General features: G+C 46.8%; 1 protein-coding gene across 1 annotated transcript in view; it reads left to right on the top strand.

The window, feature by feature from the left end:
* Positions 1-12,529, top strand: part of GAN (gigaxonin) — a 61,821-nt gene extending 49,292 nt beyond the window's left edge. The window contains exon 11 of the mRNA XM_027617675.2: positions 84-12,529. Coding sequence (XP_027473476.1) covers positions 84-265 — 182 coding nt within the window. The 3' untranslated portion in view covers positions 266-12,529. The remainder of the gene's footprint in view (positions 1-83) is intronic.
* Positions 12,530-18,057: the final 5,528 nt, after the last annotated feature.

Raw genomic sequence — 18,057 nt, 5'->3', positions numbered from 1 at the left:
GAACGTTGTGGTGATTCAGCTGGATCTGTTTCCTGGTGACTCCAAGGCATGTTGTGTCACCTGTGCTGCTTCTCGCGGTCTAGGTACCAATTACGACTACGTGCGTGAGTTTAAAAGAAGCACAGGAACCTGGCACCACACGAAACCACTCCTTCCGTCTGACCTTCGCCGCACCGGGTGTGCAGCCTTACGCATTGCAAACTGCAAGCTTTTCCGCCTGCAGCTCCAGCAGGGCTTATTCCGTATCCGTGTTCATTCACCTTGAAGAGGAGGCAGAGCAGAAGCAGAGCTCCTGACCAAGCACACCATAACACGGCTTTCTGTGAGGGGAACAGAGGTGGCAGCCGAAAATTGCTCTGTGTGCCCGGCTTTGTATGGTAACTCTGGTGGTCTTACTGTAATGCTTAGAAGCCTGAGCTCCAGCTCTTGTTTGGGAGAACCTGTAACTGTTGAAAGGGAGGAATCCGTTCCTCCAGGGAGATGTGTCTGCAGACAGACGGAGGCTAGTCCATGTCAAAGGGGGAAGGGAGGTGGGAATCGGTATCATGTAAAATATTGAAGTTAAAATCTTAAGGTGCATCTTCCCTGAAGGGAATGCATGTCTGAGTGACTGCTGTGTTCAAGTACCTGGCTTTGGTCAACAAACAAAAATCCGTATATGCAAATCCACATATCCAGACATACCAAGATTGCTTTTCTGCTACACTTGGAAGGAAATATCATGCCCAACCCTGCCCGACAAATAAGGTTTGTGCCGAACATGTTAGATTGGACTGTATGCCAGTTAGTGTCCATTTGCTACTAGTACTGTGTCTGAAGAATCTTTTTTAAACTATATTATCATGAATTGAAACTAAGATAAAATTTCTCTTTTATGACATTCTATCTTAGTCATCTAAAGGTTCAATAAATCCCTGAGTCGGGTTGCAGCCCTCGTGTGAGTTGAAGGGAAGTTGCTAACTTCTGTGTTGATTCAGATACATCATGCCATGATTTCTGGGGTTGTGAAGGCTCTCATGCGGTGCCATTCCTCCTTGCAAATAATCAGAACCATTTTATAAACACGAGGTTATGAAGCAGAGTAGATTTTCTAGAAGACCTACGTCAGACAAATCATAAAGGTCTGCCATGACTACAAAAACTGTCCAGACAAAATATTATATAGGGATCAAAAATTTCCTTCTGTCCGAAAGCACACAAAGTCTTGTTTACTACCATTAAGGATTGAAAACTTGTCTTAGAACGCGCACCTGCGTTAAGGATCTAGTCTTTGTAGCAGAATTTTCTCAATGCCGTTCACTAGCAAGAGTTTTAGACAAATTAAGTTATAAGTAAAGTTTGGCTGGTAGAATAAACTACCTCAACTTAATTTCATTCTGTTCATAGTAGAGCAAATTCACTTCTTCCTCCACCTTCCACCCCTCTCCCACACTCCCATGTCACCCCACGCTACCCCACTTCCTGTTGGGGGTAAAAGTTTGTCATTAGTAGCACTTATCGTGTGAGATACTTTGTTTTCCATTCAAATTATGCCACCTTAATGTGCAATCAGGGACTTCACAGTGCTTGATGATGTCATAATTTGAATTTTATGCAATATCAGATTTCTAATCAATTTAATACAGAGCTCTTCATTTCTAATTGTTTTCTACAGCTTTTTTTTTTTTTTCCCCTCTTGGTAAATGGCTGTAAGAAGCAGTATTTTGTCTTAATGATTAATAAATGTATAAATGTATCCTTTGGTTATAAATTTGAGAATAGGAGTTTCTTGTGGAAACTTCCTAGATGGAATGCTTTATGCTGTTAACAATATGCCTATGAAACATCGCTTATGTTTCCCCACCCATGAACAGAAGAAAGGGTAACCCCCTATCTACAGTTTTTATTCCTATACCTATTAGGAGTCAGTGCAATGCTATAAAAGCTGCTGGAAGAAGCCTTGCCTGTGGGGGTTCTAAAGAACATTGTGTGTGGCAGAAGATCCTGGTAAAAGAAGGCGGGTGGTGTTTATCTTCTGTATCAGAGGCACTGGGCCAGATTTGCCACACATTCACGTATACAGCAAAGCTGACCTTTTTTCCTGTGTATTGTGTGTACCAGTCAGCTATAGTCTGCACACTTTCCCAGTGATGCCTGGGCTACCTTTTTATCAAAGCAAGCCACGTGGCTACTACAGAAAAAGCAAACTTCTTTTTCCAATTAGATATTCATTTTTTAGGGGAAACAAATAGCTGAAAAAGTGAATTTTCTTTGGTAACATGCCCTGTACCGAACAGAACCTTGGCCTTCAGAAGTTGCAGCTGAGGTACATTAAAGTAGTGACTGATGCCCTATGAAAGACATGACACTCAGCAACTCTCTCTCTTTAATTTTTGAAGTTTAAAATTCTTCCCAGTCTACGCCAGGCCTCTCCAAGGAGACAATTCATTGTTTAGGAGTGAATGGTTCCCTATTGCAATATTTTCAGTGCCTGCATGACTTGGTAAATTCATTTTATAAAAACACTTATTTTTTTAGTTTTTTATTCAGTTCATTGACACGGTAGCTACAGAAATTAGGTAATATTTTTTAAAATAAATTTGCCACATAATATGGGATGCTATAACCAACAGAAGCTGCTAAGTGCCAAGCTGTTATTTTCCTATATATAATATATATATATTAAAATATTATGTCAAAGTGTAGGAATATATTTAATTTTATTATGTTCCAAAATTATTTTTTTTTTGTAAATGACACTTCAGTATTGTGAAATAAATTTTAACTCATGCAGGTTTGTTTTAACATTCCGCTTATGCTTGAAACATCTTTTCTTGATAAATTTTTAATACTTCTTTTTCATAAGGCACTTTTACCAGGCGTAGGTTGGAATTCGCAGTTGAGGGTAGATCTTAAAATTTTAAATAAAATACCTTTGGGGGAAGTGCAATGTATTTTCATTATCCCACCAACAGAAGGAAAGTTGTCTCAGGTTAGTCAGTGAATATTTAAAGGATCTCTCCTAGGCTACAGTCTAAAGTAGGCTTGTTTGTTTGTTTGTTTGTTTAATGCATCCAAATAGAGAGTTTTCGAAGAGGTAAGTGTTTAATTTAAAACGAAGTGTTTTTTGTGAGTGTGTGAGGGTGCTTGTATCCTGCCGGAGGGAAAAGCGTGAGAGGGAGAGAGAATGTGTGTGATGTAACTTGGTAAGTGTGTTTATATATGTTTACTTTTTCAATTGTAGTTCGAGACTACATATTTTACTGTTTCCTGGTGCTTCAGATAAATTCCTGAGCCCGTGGCCCTTCAGTTTATACTACTGTGTTAAACTCATGTTGGGTGTAACTATTCACAGAGTTGTAGTTGGTGGTAAGTTTTACTTGGTGTTTGCATTTCTTTAGTGGGATTAAGAACAGTGTTTGCCAACTAATATAGTCGCTGGGCTATAAAGATGTGGCCTAAGAAATTTTTAAATTCATTGTTTATTTCATCAGTTCTTTATTTTCATTGCTGTGAGGAACTGATAGCTAATGGTAGGCGTTCCTCAGACTGCGACAGCCAAAGACAAGTGTCTGGACGATGATGGATGGTATACTCTTTGTTCTGAAGTGTCTGGTTATGTTGCCGCTTCAATGAGGCTTTGACAGTGCCGTTTACAGGAAGCACATCCTTACATTGACCTGGTAGCGTTAGGGCTGTGTTTGCCGTGACGCCTCATTCCTCATGGTAGTAAGTTAGGTTTTCAGACAAATTCTTTAGCTGCCTTGATCCATTGGGGTTCCATCTGGTGCATTCCTACTTCAGTGTACCAAACCAAAAAGATTTCCAAGGAGTGCTAAAAACACTGCAGTATTACCTTCTTGCTGGCCTGCTTGATTCCAGAGGGGCCTCCTGTGGTCAGATGAGGACAATTGATTATCTGGGGAAAGAATGAGGTGGCACTTGGCATGGATTTAAAAGGCGCTGGAACCCCCTTAAAAAGCACCTGGTTTGTTGGGGGGAGGGTAAGACTGCCTTGTTCTGTGGCTGCCCGTCATGTCCGTGAGCCTTTGTGGAGCCAGGGAGAGAGGAGACTCCGATTAGTGCAGAAAAGCTGCCCTGGGTTTAATCAGCAAACGCTTCTAGAGCACCCACCAAGAATTCTGTTTGGATTTCTGGGGAGCTGTCATGCTGCCCTCCCTCTAGATCATAAACTTCTTGTGGGCAGGCAGCGACCCTGTCTTTGCCCATCTGCTAATCCCAGTGCTTGGCATATAGCAGGTAGTCAGTAAATGGTTGGCCACTGCATACAGTACCCTTGTAGTCAAAGCGATGTTCGTCACAGGATTGAGAAGTCCTCTCCATGAGCAACTTATTTTGCTGTATTTTAAATGAGAAACTTTAGGCACAGATGGGCTGGCCTTATAGAGTGAGAAACTAGTACAGAATAAAAAATGCAGAGTGCCTGACATATGGACGCAGACCTCTGTGGTGTCCATATGTTCTATAGGATTTCAGGCACCCTATCTTCAGCACACCTAATGCCGTTTATCACGTTTAATGTTGGGCTTTATTTATTGTTTTTTATGTGTGGCTCCCAGCCTTTTCCAGAACATACTGCTTTGATCCTCACGTCTCTGTGATGGGTGCAGTGCCCCGCCCCCGCCGCCGCCCTTGGACAGAGAGCAGTCTCTGAGGCGCAGTAGATGGGGCCTTGTTCCCCACCTCATATGTGAGTAGAAACCAGAAGCAGAATCCGGGTCTTTGTATTATCATTTCACTGTTCAGCCTTTGAGACTCCCACTTAATTTTCTAGGCACACAAGTATTTTTAGTCATAAAATAATTATTTGTGGTACAACTTAAGCCCCCACACATGTCCTTCACAAGTTACAAAGATATAAGCTGAAAGATCTTTGGTTTCCTTTGTCAGTTAGCTAGAGGAAATTTAAGGATTTATTAATGTCGTAAGAACAGAAGTACTGTTTGTGTTGACAGAAAAGCACTTTTTCCTTTTAAAGATCTGAAGCGTCATTTTTACTGTTTTTCTTACCCCGTCTAGTCAGTAAGGCAGAAGAAATTGTGTCTTAGAATGCTGGAGTAAGTCTTTTGCTAACTTTCTAATAACCCCTGAAGTACTCTTTCTAGCCAGTTCAGAAATTATAGAAATGTATCAAGGTGAGGGATGGCCGACTTGCCTATGTGGGAGAAGCACATGCGATCAGGTTGAGGCTTCGCTGCCTGCTGGCGGTGAAGTCCGTAGTATGGAAATAGAGACTTCTGCTATTTTTTTGGCAAGCCAACTGGTAAAACTTTTAAAATTTTTGTATTTTTCAGAAGGGATTCTATTTTTAATGTTAAATATATCTCAGCTTTGTCTCACGGCAGTCCTTGTGTTTATGTGACATCTGAGGAGCTCACTTATGCCTCTGTGTTCTTTGGTCTGCGTGCTCACGGTTGGGGAAGGTTTGTTCACTTTCCGTTCTGTCCCTGACATTCTCTAAGTGATTGGGTCTTTAAACTTCTCCCCTTCCTCATCACGTATCTGATAAATAAAACAGCCTTCCATAATTACCTAGGGGGAAATACCTGTCGCCTTCTCTCCCTCTCTTTCTTTCTTTCTTTTTTTTTGAGATAAAAACTAATACTTTAAAATTGCTGCTCAGCCGGAATGTAGGCTAATTATAGTTTTGGGTATTGATGTCCTCGTGGCCCAGCAAAGCTGCTGTCAATTCTTCAGTCACTGTGATGTGCGTTAGAGAAGTTACAAGCCGGAGGAGGAAGGCAGCCCACACAGCCTGGGTACTTTCAGATCAGGCCATTCACGTGACCCGTATTAATACGTGGCCACTTCCGATGATTCGGACCCCAAGCAGATGCAGGTTCAACTGTCTTTCTGGTCGGCAAATTATATTTATTAGACCTTTATTTTTAGCATTTCCATAAAAATCCTAGGTTTTAAATTACCTTATTTTTATGGATCCTACTCATCAATTACAAATAAGGTGTACGTTAGAACCTTGGGTTACATTTTTTCCAGTTAAACCTGTGAACTTGGAATAAATATGACTATATGTAGCTCTGTTTATCATGTTTCCTGTTTAATTGGATGAGAATTACATGCACTTATTCCCTTGTTCTTTGTGTTTATAGGAAAAACTCGGTTCTCGGCTACCTCATTATGTAGGGTTGTGCTTGATCCCCTGCCAATTTAGGAGAATTCAACACATTCTGTCCTTTAACAAAAGCCTGGAAGCAAGCAGCGGGCGGCCTTGAGGAATACAATTCTCTTAAGGCATATTTTCCATTTTACTACTTTTTTTTTCTTGAATAGGCACTTTTAATCAGGAGGAACAATCATTCTCCTAGAGCTGCTGCAAAGTGATTACTTGAAACTCAACTTGAACTTTAAAGAGTCTTTAAAAGACTGTGTTTTCATAACGTAGAAAAGTAGTATATTTAAACAGCACTGCTGTGTAAAACCGAGGGCTTACTCCCCATCCTGTTAGGATCAGACAGGAGAAGGTGTCTATGTGGACTCTGACCCGGCATGTGGAGTTTAGATGCTTGGGGCTACTGTGTTTCGTTGTCTACAATGTGCTACTGTGAGCAGTTTAGGGAGCTATTAAGTGTGTTTTCGTGAATTTGTTTCCCAAGAATCTTTACTTTTGATAAAAATAGAGGTTCATTAGTAGATTCCTCTTCTCTTTTGGTTCTGACAGTCTAGGGTTTTAAAATGAAATCTGAAAGTATTTCCTAAGTACAGGGTTCAGGTTGACCAAACAACATAGAAGTGCATCATACTTAAAATGAGTGATTGGATTTGTTCTGAGCATCAGCGGAACGTGCCTTCTCCATGTGGCTTGGTCCTCGCCAGCATCTGTCAGCTTCCCTAGTCGCTAAGGTAGGGGGAGCCGTGAGGCCCACCAATTCCTCCAGTCAGTCAGACCTTCCCTTCCCAGAGTGGTTTCTCACGGGAATTACCCAGCATTCCCAGTGTGCAAAAGAGTTATGCCCATTCCTAAACACCTAGTGTACTGGGAATAATCTACGGACCAGGTAAAACCTAACAACGGAACTGTCACTGTGCGCTGCCGTGATCTAGTTTTCCAACCTGTACTTTTTAGAGCGAAAGGCAGAGTTTCTCCCCACATTACAGTACTACGTGGGGCTGGCAGCAGGCATGAGACATTTCCCTAAGTGGTTTCCAAGAGAACCAAGACGTACCGCCTTAGAGCCCCAACCTTGTTATTTATTTTGAGGAAAGCATGTGTAAACACTTTGTGTACTTTACCAAGCAAACCTAGTCGCTACGAGCATGCGCAGGCCATGGTGCCGGGTGCAGATGGCTTCAAAGACTAGCTCCGCAGGCTGTGACCTTCAGGAGCCCTAAAGCCCTAAAGCCCAGATCCTTACCTGCAGACGTAGGATAAACGTGGGTGTTTACCTCTTTGGGCTGCTGTGAAGATCAGGGATGTAATGAAGGTGAGAACCCAGCACCCCCGTGCTTGAGCCGTAACTGCGGCCGCGGTGTTGGCTCACCTCAGCTTCGGGTCACTGATTGTGAGCCCCGGGGGTGGGGGGATGACAGTGTCCTCGCTGCGTGTCCTGGCCTTCGTGCTTCCCCATTGGAATGTCGGCTGCAACAGGGTCTATAAGTAAATGGATGTTTGTGTTGATAAAATGATTTACTTTCTGGACCCATGCCACTGCTTTTCTGCTGCTCTAATATTTGAATTCAGGATGATTCTGTAGAGCTGAACCATCTCCTAATACGTGCTTGGAATATTTAGAGTTGTTTTAAATAACCCTCATTCAAAATTTGCCTAATGAAGCCCTCTAATAATACTTAAAACTCTTTACCAAAGTTGAATCTTTCTTTTTCCCCTAAGATGTCACAAGTAGCAACCTATACTGGTCGAATAAACTGGAAGATATTTTAGATCTCTGTTTGAGATCGGTATACCTGTTCTCTTTTAACTTGGATGCTATGTGAAACTTAAGCAAACAAAATTTGTGTTACAAGTATGTGTGTATGTGTAGAACTTTTGCACCTTCAAATAAAGTAGGGTTATTTAAGAAAATGTTACCGAAAGTGAGCTCCTGAACCCTTCCATACGGTCACTTCCTCTCCAGTTCCCGCCCTGGGACCAGCAGATGGGGCAGCATGAAAGGCATTCTATAAAGTCATGCTCGCTGTCTCTGTGAATGAGAAAAGAAAGGAGAAATGGGGTTGACGGGGCTGAGAAGTGGACGGAACAGCCGTGCCAGATAGCGCTGCCCAGGACGGCCGCAGGTGCCGTGGCTGTGGCCATTTGTAAGGCTTTTCTTAGTGGCGTGTATAAAAATTTAGAAGGCCGAGAAAAGTGCTGGGAGGGATTAAGTGGTGGTTGTGAGGGTCCACAGCACTATGACAATATGATCAATGGCTAAATAGAGAGTCTTGTATCCAGGTTCAGAAAAGATAGTTCCTAAATGAAAAAGAAAGAAAAAAGGTGTGGGGCGGGGAATCACTGATAATTTGAACATAAGCCGACTGTTTAAAAACAAGAATACGGGCGCCTGGCTGGCTCGGTTGGCAGAGCATGTGGCTCTTGATGTCAGGGTCGTGAGTTCAAGCCGCATGTTGGGCGTAGAACATACTTTTAAAAATAAATTAAAAGAAAAAAAAAAAAAAAGAATAGTGTTTGGGTGTGGGACTGGTAGCCAGAAAAGAAAGTCTCTTTCTGCCATTTCGTCCTCCAACTGCACTGATGGGCCCCAGACCCCCAGCATTTAGCTGCCAGTTCCAGGTGCCACCATTGGAGAGTCCTAAGGCTCTGGCCTGTGGGGATGTCTTTAGAACCAGCAGGTGTGTGTGGCTTAGGCCAACAGCAGACATTGAGACAGAGTGGCCTCATGGTAAGATGGGGACCCTCTGTGGCCCTGAGCACTTGTCTCTGAACACGTTCCGTAGGAGAGTCCTTGCAGCACGACCGCATCAGTGAAAGAGTTCTTGCTTTGTGGCAGGATACTGGTCACCATCTCCAAAGCTCCTTGCAGGCGAACAGTTTAGTTAAAAAGGGGGGGGGGTTGTACTTCTACACTGACTTTGAGGAGAGCAGTCTTTGTTCCTTTCAACCTGTGCTCCCTCCTTTCCTCCCTGTCCACCTCCTGTCCGTGGCCTCCTGTCCGTGGCCTCCTCACTGTGGCCTCCGGCCAACAGCCACGGCCTTCTTCAGCAGAACTTTCAGAAATAGGCACAGTTCTAGAGATTTCCGTAAAACCGTATTGTCAACTAGAACAGCGATTCTTGCTTTTTATCTACTTTTTGCTTGAAATCTGTCAGTACCTCTGCAGATGTAAGAAAGCTGATAAGTAAAAATTGCATTCTTTCAAGCAGGACCTAGATGACTGAGGCCAGGGATGCTCTTGAGGGGGCTCGTGTGCTGGGCGGGTTGGGCTAGTCGGCCTCCTCGGGCCCCTTCCAGCTCGATGGAGTCTTGTCCTTTGAGAAGAGTTTCCAAGGGATCTGATTCCTCTCATGGTTTTGCTTTCTCTCTTCTATGAAGGCACAAGGCAGTCTTAGTCCTGGAGGGGAGGGAGGCCACCCCCGACTCATGTCTCTTCTGGCCCCACTGGCCTTGGCAAGGATCTGCCCCAAAACAGAGGAACCAGACATCAGCCAGGGCATGCACCCAAGTCCCCGGGAGGGAGTGGTCTGTGCTCTCCCATTTCTTGGGTGCATTTTCTCCCGATTTTTCGAGTCGTCTTGGCTTATAATAAGCTCTCTTTGAACCAGTGTTGGCTTTCCTCCCCATGTCCCGCCACGGCTGCCCAAAGACCCTGCTGGTGGAGTCTCCAGGAAACGGGGTCCCCCTCAGTTGGCACGTCCCTCTGCACCAGTTGAGGGACTTCAGTCAGGGTGAAAGAGGTTATTTTGGTCTCGTTTCCAAGGGTCCTCTTACTTACACCCTCTGCTTGGCCTTCCTGCCCTACCCTCTGCTCCTCATCCCACCCCTGTCCTAGCTGGGCTTTTAACGGCTTGTAAGGGATGTATCCCAAAGAGGGGGATCAAAAGAAAAACAAAAAAACCTCTTCTTGTCCCCAGACCATTAGCCTAAAATTATTTATTGAAAAGGCATTCTTCTGGGAGCTCCTGGCCCAGCCTTTGTGACTCGCACTTCCCACAGCCAGCTGGCCCTGGCTGAAGAGAGCCAGACCTGTGCCCCGGGCCCCAGGGGGGTTCCAGAGTCCACGCTGCCCGGCTCCTCCTGAGACACGGCCCGCTGCAGAGCGGAGGCTCCCGAGGCCGCTGTAGACTAGAGCAGTGTCCCTGGCGCCCGGCGCGGCCGCCTGCCCCACAGGCTCCCCTCTGAGCCACACGTACTACCTCAGCACCCAGCCGTGAGGCACTGTGCGGGCCCCACATGGCATGGTGAGGCCTGCTGGGGGGCTGGGGGGCTTGCCTGCACCCCGGCCGCCCGCACACCCGCCGCACGGCTCGTCCCCTGGGCTCATCAGAGCACAGCAAGACCACAGCAGGCTCCTTTTCTCTTCATTAGCTCGGACTTAAAAACACGCCGCTCAAATTGTGAGTAGAATCGGAAATTAGACTTGCTCATTTACAATCAGAGAGAGACCATCTTTTCATATTTTTTTTTCAAAAGGGATTTTTTTGCTTCAGAAGAAACTCCAGAAAATACGTGTATTACTATTAATCTAGCATGTGGTTCCTGAATTTGACTCTTAATGCTTTGTAAAAAATTATGCAGGATCTGGTACATGGAGCAAAAGTGTGTCATGAGCTTAAAAGCAAACCAATGTACGTGGGTTCACAGCATCTTTTCCCCTCCGTGGGACCTCAGAATTCAGGTTCTCCATGAAAACAGCCAAATTCCACGGGGCAGATAATTTTATGGTGGGAGATGTATCAAGTGGCCTTTAGTGGAGAAAAGCACAGACTATTTAGCAACACTTGCTTAATGAAACCATCAGTGGCTTTTTCTGCTGATGGGATTCTTTTCCTTTTGACTCATTTGTCACATAGCTTTTGTTTGGTTCCTCACTTCTGCACCCCTCCCTGTTGCCAGGGACACAGCGATACCTGTTTTGCTTCGAATCTTACCATTTGTGAATTCTGACAACCGAACAGCAGGAATCATGGCCTCGGCAGAAATGTCGAGAGCTCACGGCAGCCTGCCGTGTGTGAGTGTGCCTCTGCAGAACTGGGGTGGTCCACGCCTTTAACAGAAGCCGCTCCCCGCTCCTACCCCCTCCGCTCCCATCCTCCTTAGAAACCATAGTAAAGAAGCACGTTAGGCAGGCTCGGGCAGACTTCATGTTATCACTGTATGTCCCCGGTAATGGAGATGCTTGTATCTCTGTGAATGAGACCCATCCATAACTCGTGATGCACCTGTGGATTCACTTGGTTTGTATCACTAATGCAGATCTCCTGCTAGAAGAAAACGATCAAAGGAATTCCTTAAAATTCCTTAAAACGGCCAGCGATGCCCCTGTTGGCCCGTGACCTCTGTGGTACCAGGTGTAAATGCATGACATTGTCAAGAACTGGTTTTTAGCACGCTCTTGATTTGCCATTTTGATGATTTTCGTGCCATAAGGAAAATTGCACAAATACCAAGTTCAGAAGACACCGTATCAGAATTCATCTGGTTAAACAGCAGTCTTTGTTTAATTAACATATTTATGTTTTCTGACATGGCACATACAGAATCGTTTTAGTTTAAACCCTGCAGCTTTTATTATCTGATAAGATTCCAAGCGGAGCAGTCTGCTCAGATGTGTGTACAGTTGAGGTTGTACTGTGTGTGATAGGTATCCTGATCTTTCAGGAAGCACCTCCTGCTTTAAAAAAAAAGAAAAAAAAAAAGAAAACCAGAGATTTGCAGTGAAATACACAGAAGCTAAAGGAAAGACATTGTACGGACAGTTGGAAATACTTGTGTTACCAGGAAACTGCAGCTTGTAGAATTGTACTCTTCAAACTCAATAGGACAGTAGAGAAATTGTGCTGACTTGATTTTGCTGAAATGTCATGTCTCAAACATCCTGTGGTCCAAATGTATTCGTTTGTTCTTTGGAGTAACTTTCTCTTCCTTTGCTGGTATGAAATTTAGCAAAGTGGAAGTAACTTTGAATTAGTAACGTTTCTTACAGAGTTGCTTGATGGTTTACAAGATGCAAAAAGGGTATGTTCCCTTTGTCCAATCCAGTAGCACGCACTTTGTTCACCTGCTTCAGTGTGTTGTGGGGTAACTGTGGGTCGATCCCTCGCTGCGAGCGCGGGACTTGTGCTTGGGGAACACCTGCAATCGTGCTGTTCTCTTGTACCGAGGATCAGTGAAAGTGTTTTATCTTTTTTATGTAGTTTGTATTGACTGGATTTTATAACTGTAAGAAAACAGAAACAGAGTGTTGTATTTTGATCTGAAATTTGTCTATGGTAAAGTAATTTTGTTTTATGTATTGGAAGTTCATTTAAAACTTGAAATATTTTCTAGAAGGGTACCGAACAAAATGAATTGTCTTTAAGCTGTTTAATTAACCTAATAAAACAATTTGATGGGGGAGGCATTCTGATTGGTTCTAATTTTTACAGCGGCTCCTAGTAAATTTGCATCATCGATAAAGCTTGACTTGATTTCCAAACGGATTATTGTCTTTTTCACACCACAGCTGAAACAGTTTGGGTCTCAGCTGCCTGGATCGTGACACTCGATGTAAGATCAACTCCTTGTTGGCCACTCTCCACGGTCATTGCCTTGGTGGCTTCCAGCCCTACCAGAGTAAGTCTCTACTCTGTCCTTCCCCAAAAAATCGGTTTCAAATTTCCTTTTCTTGGAAGAGAGAAAGAAATTACACTTAAAGAGTAATAGAGGAGCTTGATATCAGCAATGTAGTTAAATGTTTGAGAATTCCTTCTGTGGCAGATAGAAGTCTCTCTAATTTCCTTTTGCTGCCTTGCCCAGAGACAGCAAGCCTGCAATGACCAGTGCTGCTGAAGATGTGCCAAAGGGAGATCTCTACCGAAGGTCAGGGGCAAAGAGCTTAGAGAATCTACTAGTGATGTTGAAGTTATGTAAGTCTATCACTCCTGAAATCACAGCAGGAGAAGAGGAAATGGAACATATATAATGGAATGAGTATATATTTCATACACACACACACACACACACACACACACGAACCCAGTCCTGGACACACACACACACACACACACACACACACACACACACACACGAACCCAGTCCTGGACACACACACACACACACACACACACACACACGAACCCAGTCCTGGACACACACACACACACACACACGAACCCAGTCCTGGACACACACACACACACACACACACGAACCCAGTCCTGGAGGAACATACCTGAGATTGCCTGTTATAAATGGGGGAGGGGTACTTTGCTGGTTTTGACACAGGTGGAGATAAGCACCTCACGTCCATTTTATAGCAGAGAAACTGAGGCCCAGAGAAGTTGTCACTCTGCCAAACCCATGGGCCCGGTGTTCCCGGGGGGGGGGGGGGGGGGGCGGGCAGAGCTGGGATCCAAGCCCAGGCCGTCCAGCGTCCCACCTCTTTCTGAAAGCCACTCATTTGTTTCCTTAATGGCCAAGGGTAGAAAATCGAGTTTTGCGGCTGAAAGGGTCAGCTGGGGGGAGACTCCCAGACGGGAGCCTGTTAGGAGGGTCCATGCTGCCACCGCCACCATTTTTAGCTGAAACAAGCCAGTGAGAGTCAAGGTCTATCTTTAAAAAAACTAAGACTAAGTTTGAGTGGGTTTGTGTGAGTTTTATTTTAAAAGAAACCTGTACTGGTTCATTCTTGTGTTTTGATTCCAAAAAAAAGAAAAAACGTGTAGCTTTCCGGACAACCTGAGGGAGTTCATTCCTATGGCCTGCCTGTGGTTCAGAGTAGCTTCTGAAATTTGGGTGTGAGAGGGGCGTGCTCTGAGTTATCTGCCCTGGATTTTTTCCGAGGGCGGGGTCAGCTGCTTCGGCAGGCCCCAGTCTGTTTGTACCCAAGGATCTTCTCTGCATTCCACACATTCCCTGTTAATAAAGTCACCCCGGGGACTGCAGGGGCCATGGGCCATGAGGGCAGAGGGTTTGAGTTCTAGGATGACCTTGGGAATCCATTTCCTGGACTGGATCAGTGAGGTGGGCCGGGTGGTGTCTCTGCTCTGCTTTCAAAAGAGGATCAACACTTCATACACGCTAGGATGGTTATCATAAAAAACAGCAGAGGGTATCCAGGGCTGCTGAGGGTGTAGAGACATCGGAACCCTCACGCGCTGCTGGGGGGGACATGAAATGGTACAGCAGCTGTGGAAAACCGATCGGGACTCCGATACCCGAATGTTCCCAGCAGCGTTGTTCACAATAGTCACAAGGTGGAGACAACCCGAATGGCCATCAGGGATGGATGGGTACACAAGCTGGGCCCCATCCATACAGTGGAATATTACCCAGCCAGAAAAAGGAATGAGGCGCAGGAGAACCTTGAAAACATGATGTCACGTGAAAGAAGCCGGACACAAAAGGCCACGTAGGATTCCCTTTATATGGAATGTCCAGAAAAAGCAAATCCCTAGAGACAGAAAGTAGAACTGAAGTTGCCGTGGCCTGGCGGGGGGGGTGCTGGGGCATGAGTGCTCATGGGCATGGGGTGATGAAAATGTTCTGGAACTGGGTAGAAATGCTTGCACGCCATGGGGACTGTACTAAATACCACCGGACTGTGCACTTTTCAGTGGTTTGTGTTATGTAAAGTTAACCTCAATAAAAAACAATGAAGGTTGGACTAGAACAATGAAGGAAACAGATCCACTTGGAGGCTGCCACGCTGGGAAGACTGAGGAATTCGGGAGTCCGGTGTCAAACGCAAAGTGCTGTGTGCTGCAGACAGACGGCCCTGAGCGGGCAAGATCAGGATAAAGAGGGCCAGCTTGGCAGTGTGGGGAGGCCACTTGGGGGTGGCACCCCTGTGGGCCTGCCAGTGTCTGGGTGACCTGCTGATGTCTTCCACGCCATCAGGGAATTGAACTATGTTTCTAAATTAGATTCAAGAGGAGCCAGTTAGTTAAATGAGACTGCTGGGTTCAAATCCAGTCTCTGCCACCAACTCATTCTTTGCCGAGAGCCCTTCCCCTGTGCCTCGGGTCTCCCGGGGACAATGACAGGACGTATGGCCACGGGGTCGTGGGGGAGAACTCAGCTAGTATTCGGCCGTGGCTGAGGGCCGTGGCTGAGGGCCGTGGCCCACACTCGGCAAGACCCTGTGCTGGTTATTAAGCTTTTGTCTCAGCACTGCTACTTATAAACAGGTTGGAAAAGGAGCCGTGTTTTGCGCCCTGTCGCCACCGCCCAACCCGGCCCGCCTCTTCCCCGTGGCAGTAAGCGACCTGTCTCAGTCCCAGAGCATGGCAGGGCGGCGAGGTCGCGCCCCCTCACCACTGCGGGGGAACCCGAGCCGCCGCGAGATTGTCTGTAGAAAAGGCAATGCCCGCTCCCTCAGCCTGGAGGCGGGGATGCTCAGAGAATTCCCAGCCTGGGAATCTTACCGTAAGGGTAGATATATTTTTATCCAGCAGGATATACTTATCAGCGAGGGCCAGGAAAGGGGAAACTGACTAACAATTCCAGCTGGGCCAGATTCTCCAGATTCTAGAGCTGCCGCAAGCGCTGTGTTTCCCCGACGCAGCCGTGAGGCAGGGAGGGAGGGAGAACAGGAGACATCACCTGCCTGGGGGGTCGGCTCCTTAGCTGTCTCCCCCCCCCCCGCACCCTTTGAACTGCCCAGAGACTTGGTGGCCAGCATCCACTGGACACCCGCCATCCCATGCCGGGTCCTTTGCAGCCGGTTATCTTCACAACATGCTTAAAGATCATGACCCTCACCTAACAGATGAGAAGAGCACAAGCTGTTTGAGTCCCTTAGTCCAAGTCATGTGGCTGGTCTCAGGCAGAGCTGGGATTTGAACCCAGGTCTCTTGATACCTAGGCCTGTGTTCTTTCTGCAACTGTGCTTTTGCCTTTTCGCCGTCTCTTTTTGTCGTTAGACACAGTACAGTGGGATTGGCGCTGACGAAGTGTCCCCTCCAGGGGTCCCCACAGCACCCCAAGACGAGGCCAGAAGAGCCAGCCGTGCTCGGGGACCTCCCTGTGGCTCTACCCACTATGCAGAAGAGCCTTGAGGCACCTCAGCCCCGTGGCAGGTGGGAAGGGACCCGCTGCGTCCCAAGTACGTCCATGTCCTAACCCCCAAACCGGGGAACCTGTGAGCTGACGTGGCCAAAGGGACATCGCAGATGTGATTCACCGAAGGGTTTTGAGATGAGGAGATGATTCTCTGGTATCCAGGTCGGCCGCATGTCCTCACCAGGGTTCTTGTAACAGGGAGGCCAGAGGGCCAAACGGAAGACGTTACAACAGAAGCAGCAGAGGTTGGAGGGACATGGCCACAGGCCAAGGACCACAAGCAGCCTCCAGACGCTGGAAGAGGCCAAGGGATGGTTCTCCCCAGCAGGCTCCTGAAGGAAGACCGCCCTGCCTCAGCTTGACTGCAGCCCCTTGAGACCCTTGTTGGACCTCCGGCCTGCAGAACTTCAAGAGGGTAAAGGCCCTCAGCCTGCAGCTGTGTGTCACAGCAGCTGTGGGAAACTCACACTGCCCCACCTTCTAGAAGTTAGAATTTTTTTTTTTAAGATTTTATTTATTTATTGGACAGAGAGAGAGGGAGAGCACAAGTAGGCAGAGCGGCAGGCAGAGGGAGAGGGAGAAGCGGGCTCCCTGCTCAGCGGGGCTCGATCCCAGGAGCCCGGGATCATGACCTGAGCCGAAGGCAGACGCTTAACTGACTGAGCCACCCAGGCGCCCCTAGAAATTGGAATTTGCTTAGCCCGGAGGCGCCCAGGGAGGGGACCCTAATGTGCAGCCAGAGCTGCGAACCATCCATCTTCACACGTCTTGGAAATAAGACACCTGCTTCCATCGTTGGCCCGATGTGGCCAAGACTTTCAGGGGCCAGAGCTCACTGGTCCTACCTCTCCCCAGATCTGCGCCCCGCAGACTTCCTACTCTACAGAGGCTACGGTAGAAGTCCCTGGGCCCGCCTGAGTTGCTGGAGGCCCCTCCTTACTTAGGCTTCCTTCGGACAGTGTCGAGGACCAGGAATCTCGACAGACAGCCCCTCCTGTCTTCATCACTGATCTCTGCCAATCCCACCCAACTCAACTGGAAAACCCATCCCCCAAATCCTAGCCCCCTCCCTTTGCAATCTGCTTTCGCAGTCTTTGGAAGTCCCACCGTGTTACTCCCCTGCTTAAAAACCCTTTGCTGCTGTCTCACAGCTTGGGAAGGACACCTAATCCTCACACTGTAGGCTCCGAACCACAGCGACATGTCTCTTACCCACTGCTCCAGCCTCATTTTATGCCACTTGACACCTCCCCTTACCACAGGATCCCTCTGTGACCACAGGGCATTGGCACATGCTGTGCCTCTTCACCCATCACTCATCCTGGCTCCTCATCCTTCAGGGTGTGGCATCGATGGCACCGCTTTATGGAGAGCTTCTCTGCCCCTCTCCCCCCAGCTCTGTATCAGAAGGCCTGAAAATGCCAAAAGGCCTAAAAGGTTCCAAAGTGAAGCAGAGGCATAGAGAATCAACTGCTGATTCTCTACAAATACAGATAATAACCAAACATGGGCTTCTCAGCTCATCTCTCAGGTAGGGGCGATGTTTCTTGCTTTCCCCCTCAGCCCCACTGTCATAGTAACAAAGCCGAAGAGTCGTAAATGGGAACAGACACTCAGTCCCAGGGTTAGACATCACTGGGGAGGCAAGAGCAGCGGCAAAAGGAGAGGCCCCCCCCCCAACCTGGTGGAGGCAGCCGCCTCTGAGCTAGTGCTCTGCAGCCTGCCGTGCAGAAATGGGGGCCCAGCGTGGCCAGACCTCCTGACCTTTCCAAAGAAGCTAGAAAACCTGGAGTTTTACGTGGTTTTGGTCTGGTCTCTGCATTTAAAGTCGATTCAATTTTTCCAAAAATGGTAACACTGTTCAGACCAAGCAACTATGT

The sequence above is a fragment of the Zalophus californianus genome, chromosome 17 (assembly GCF_009762305.2).
Source record: "Zalophus californianus isolate mZalCal1 chromosome 17, mZalCal1.pri.v2, whole genome shotgun sequence".
NCBI lineage: Eukaryota > Metazoa > Chordata > Mammalia > Carnivora > Otariidae > Zalophus > Zalophus californianus.
The sequence above is the reverse complement of the archived record's forward strand: the minus strand, read 5'-3'. Positions and strand labels throughout refer to the sequence as shown.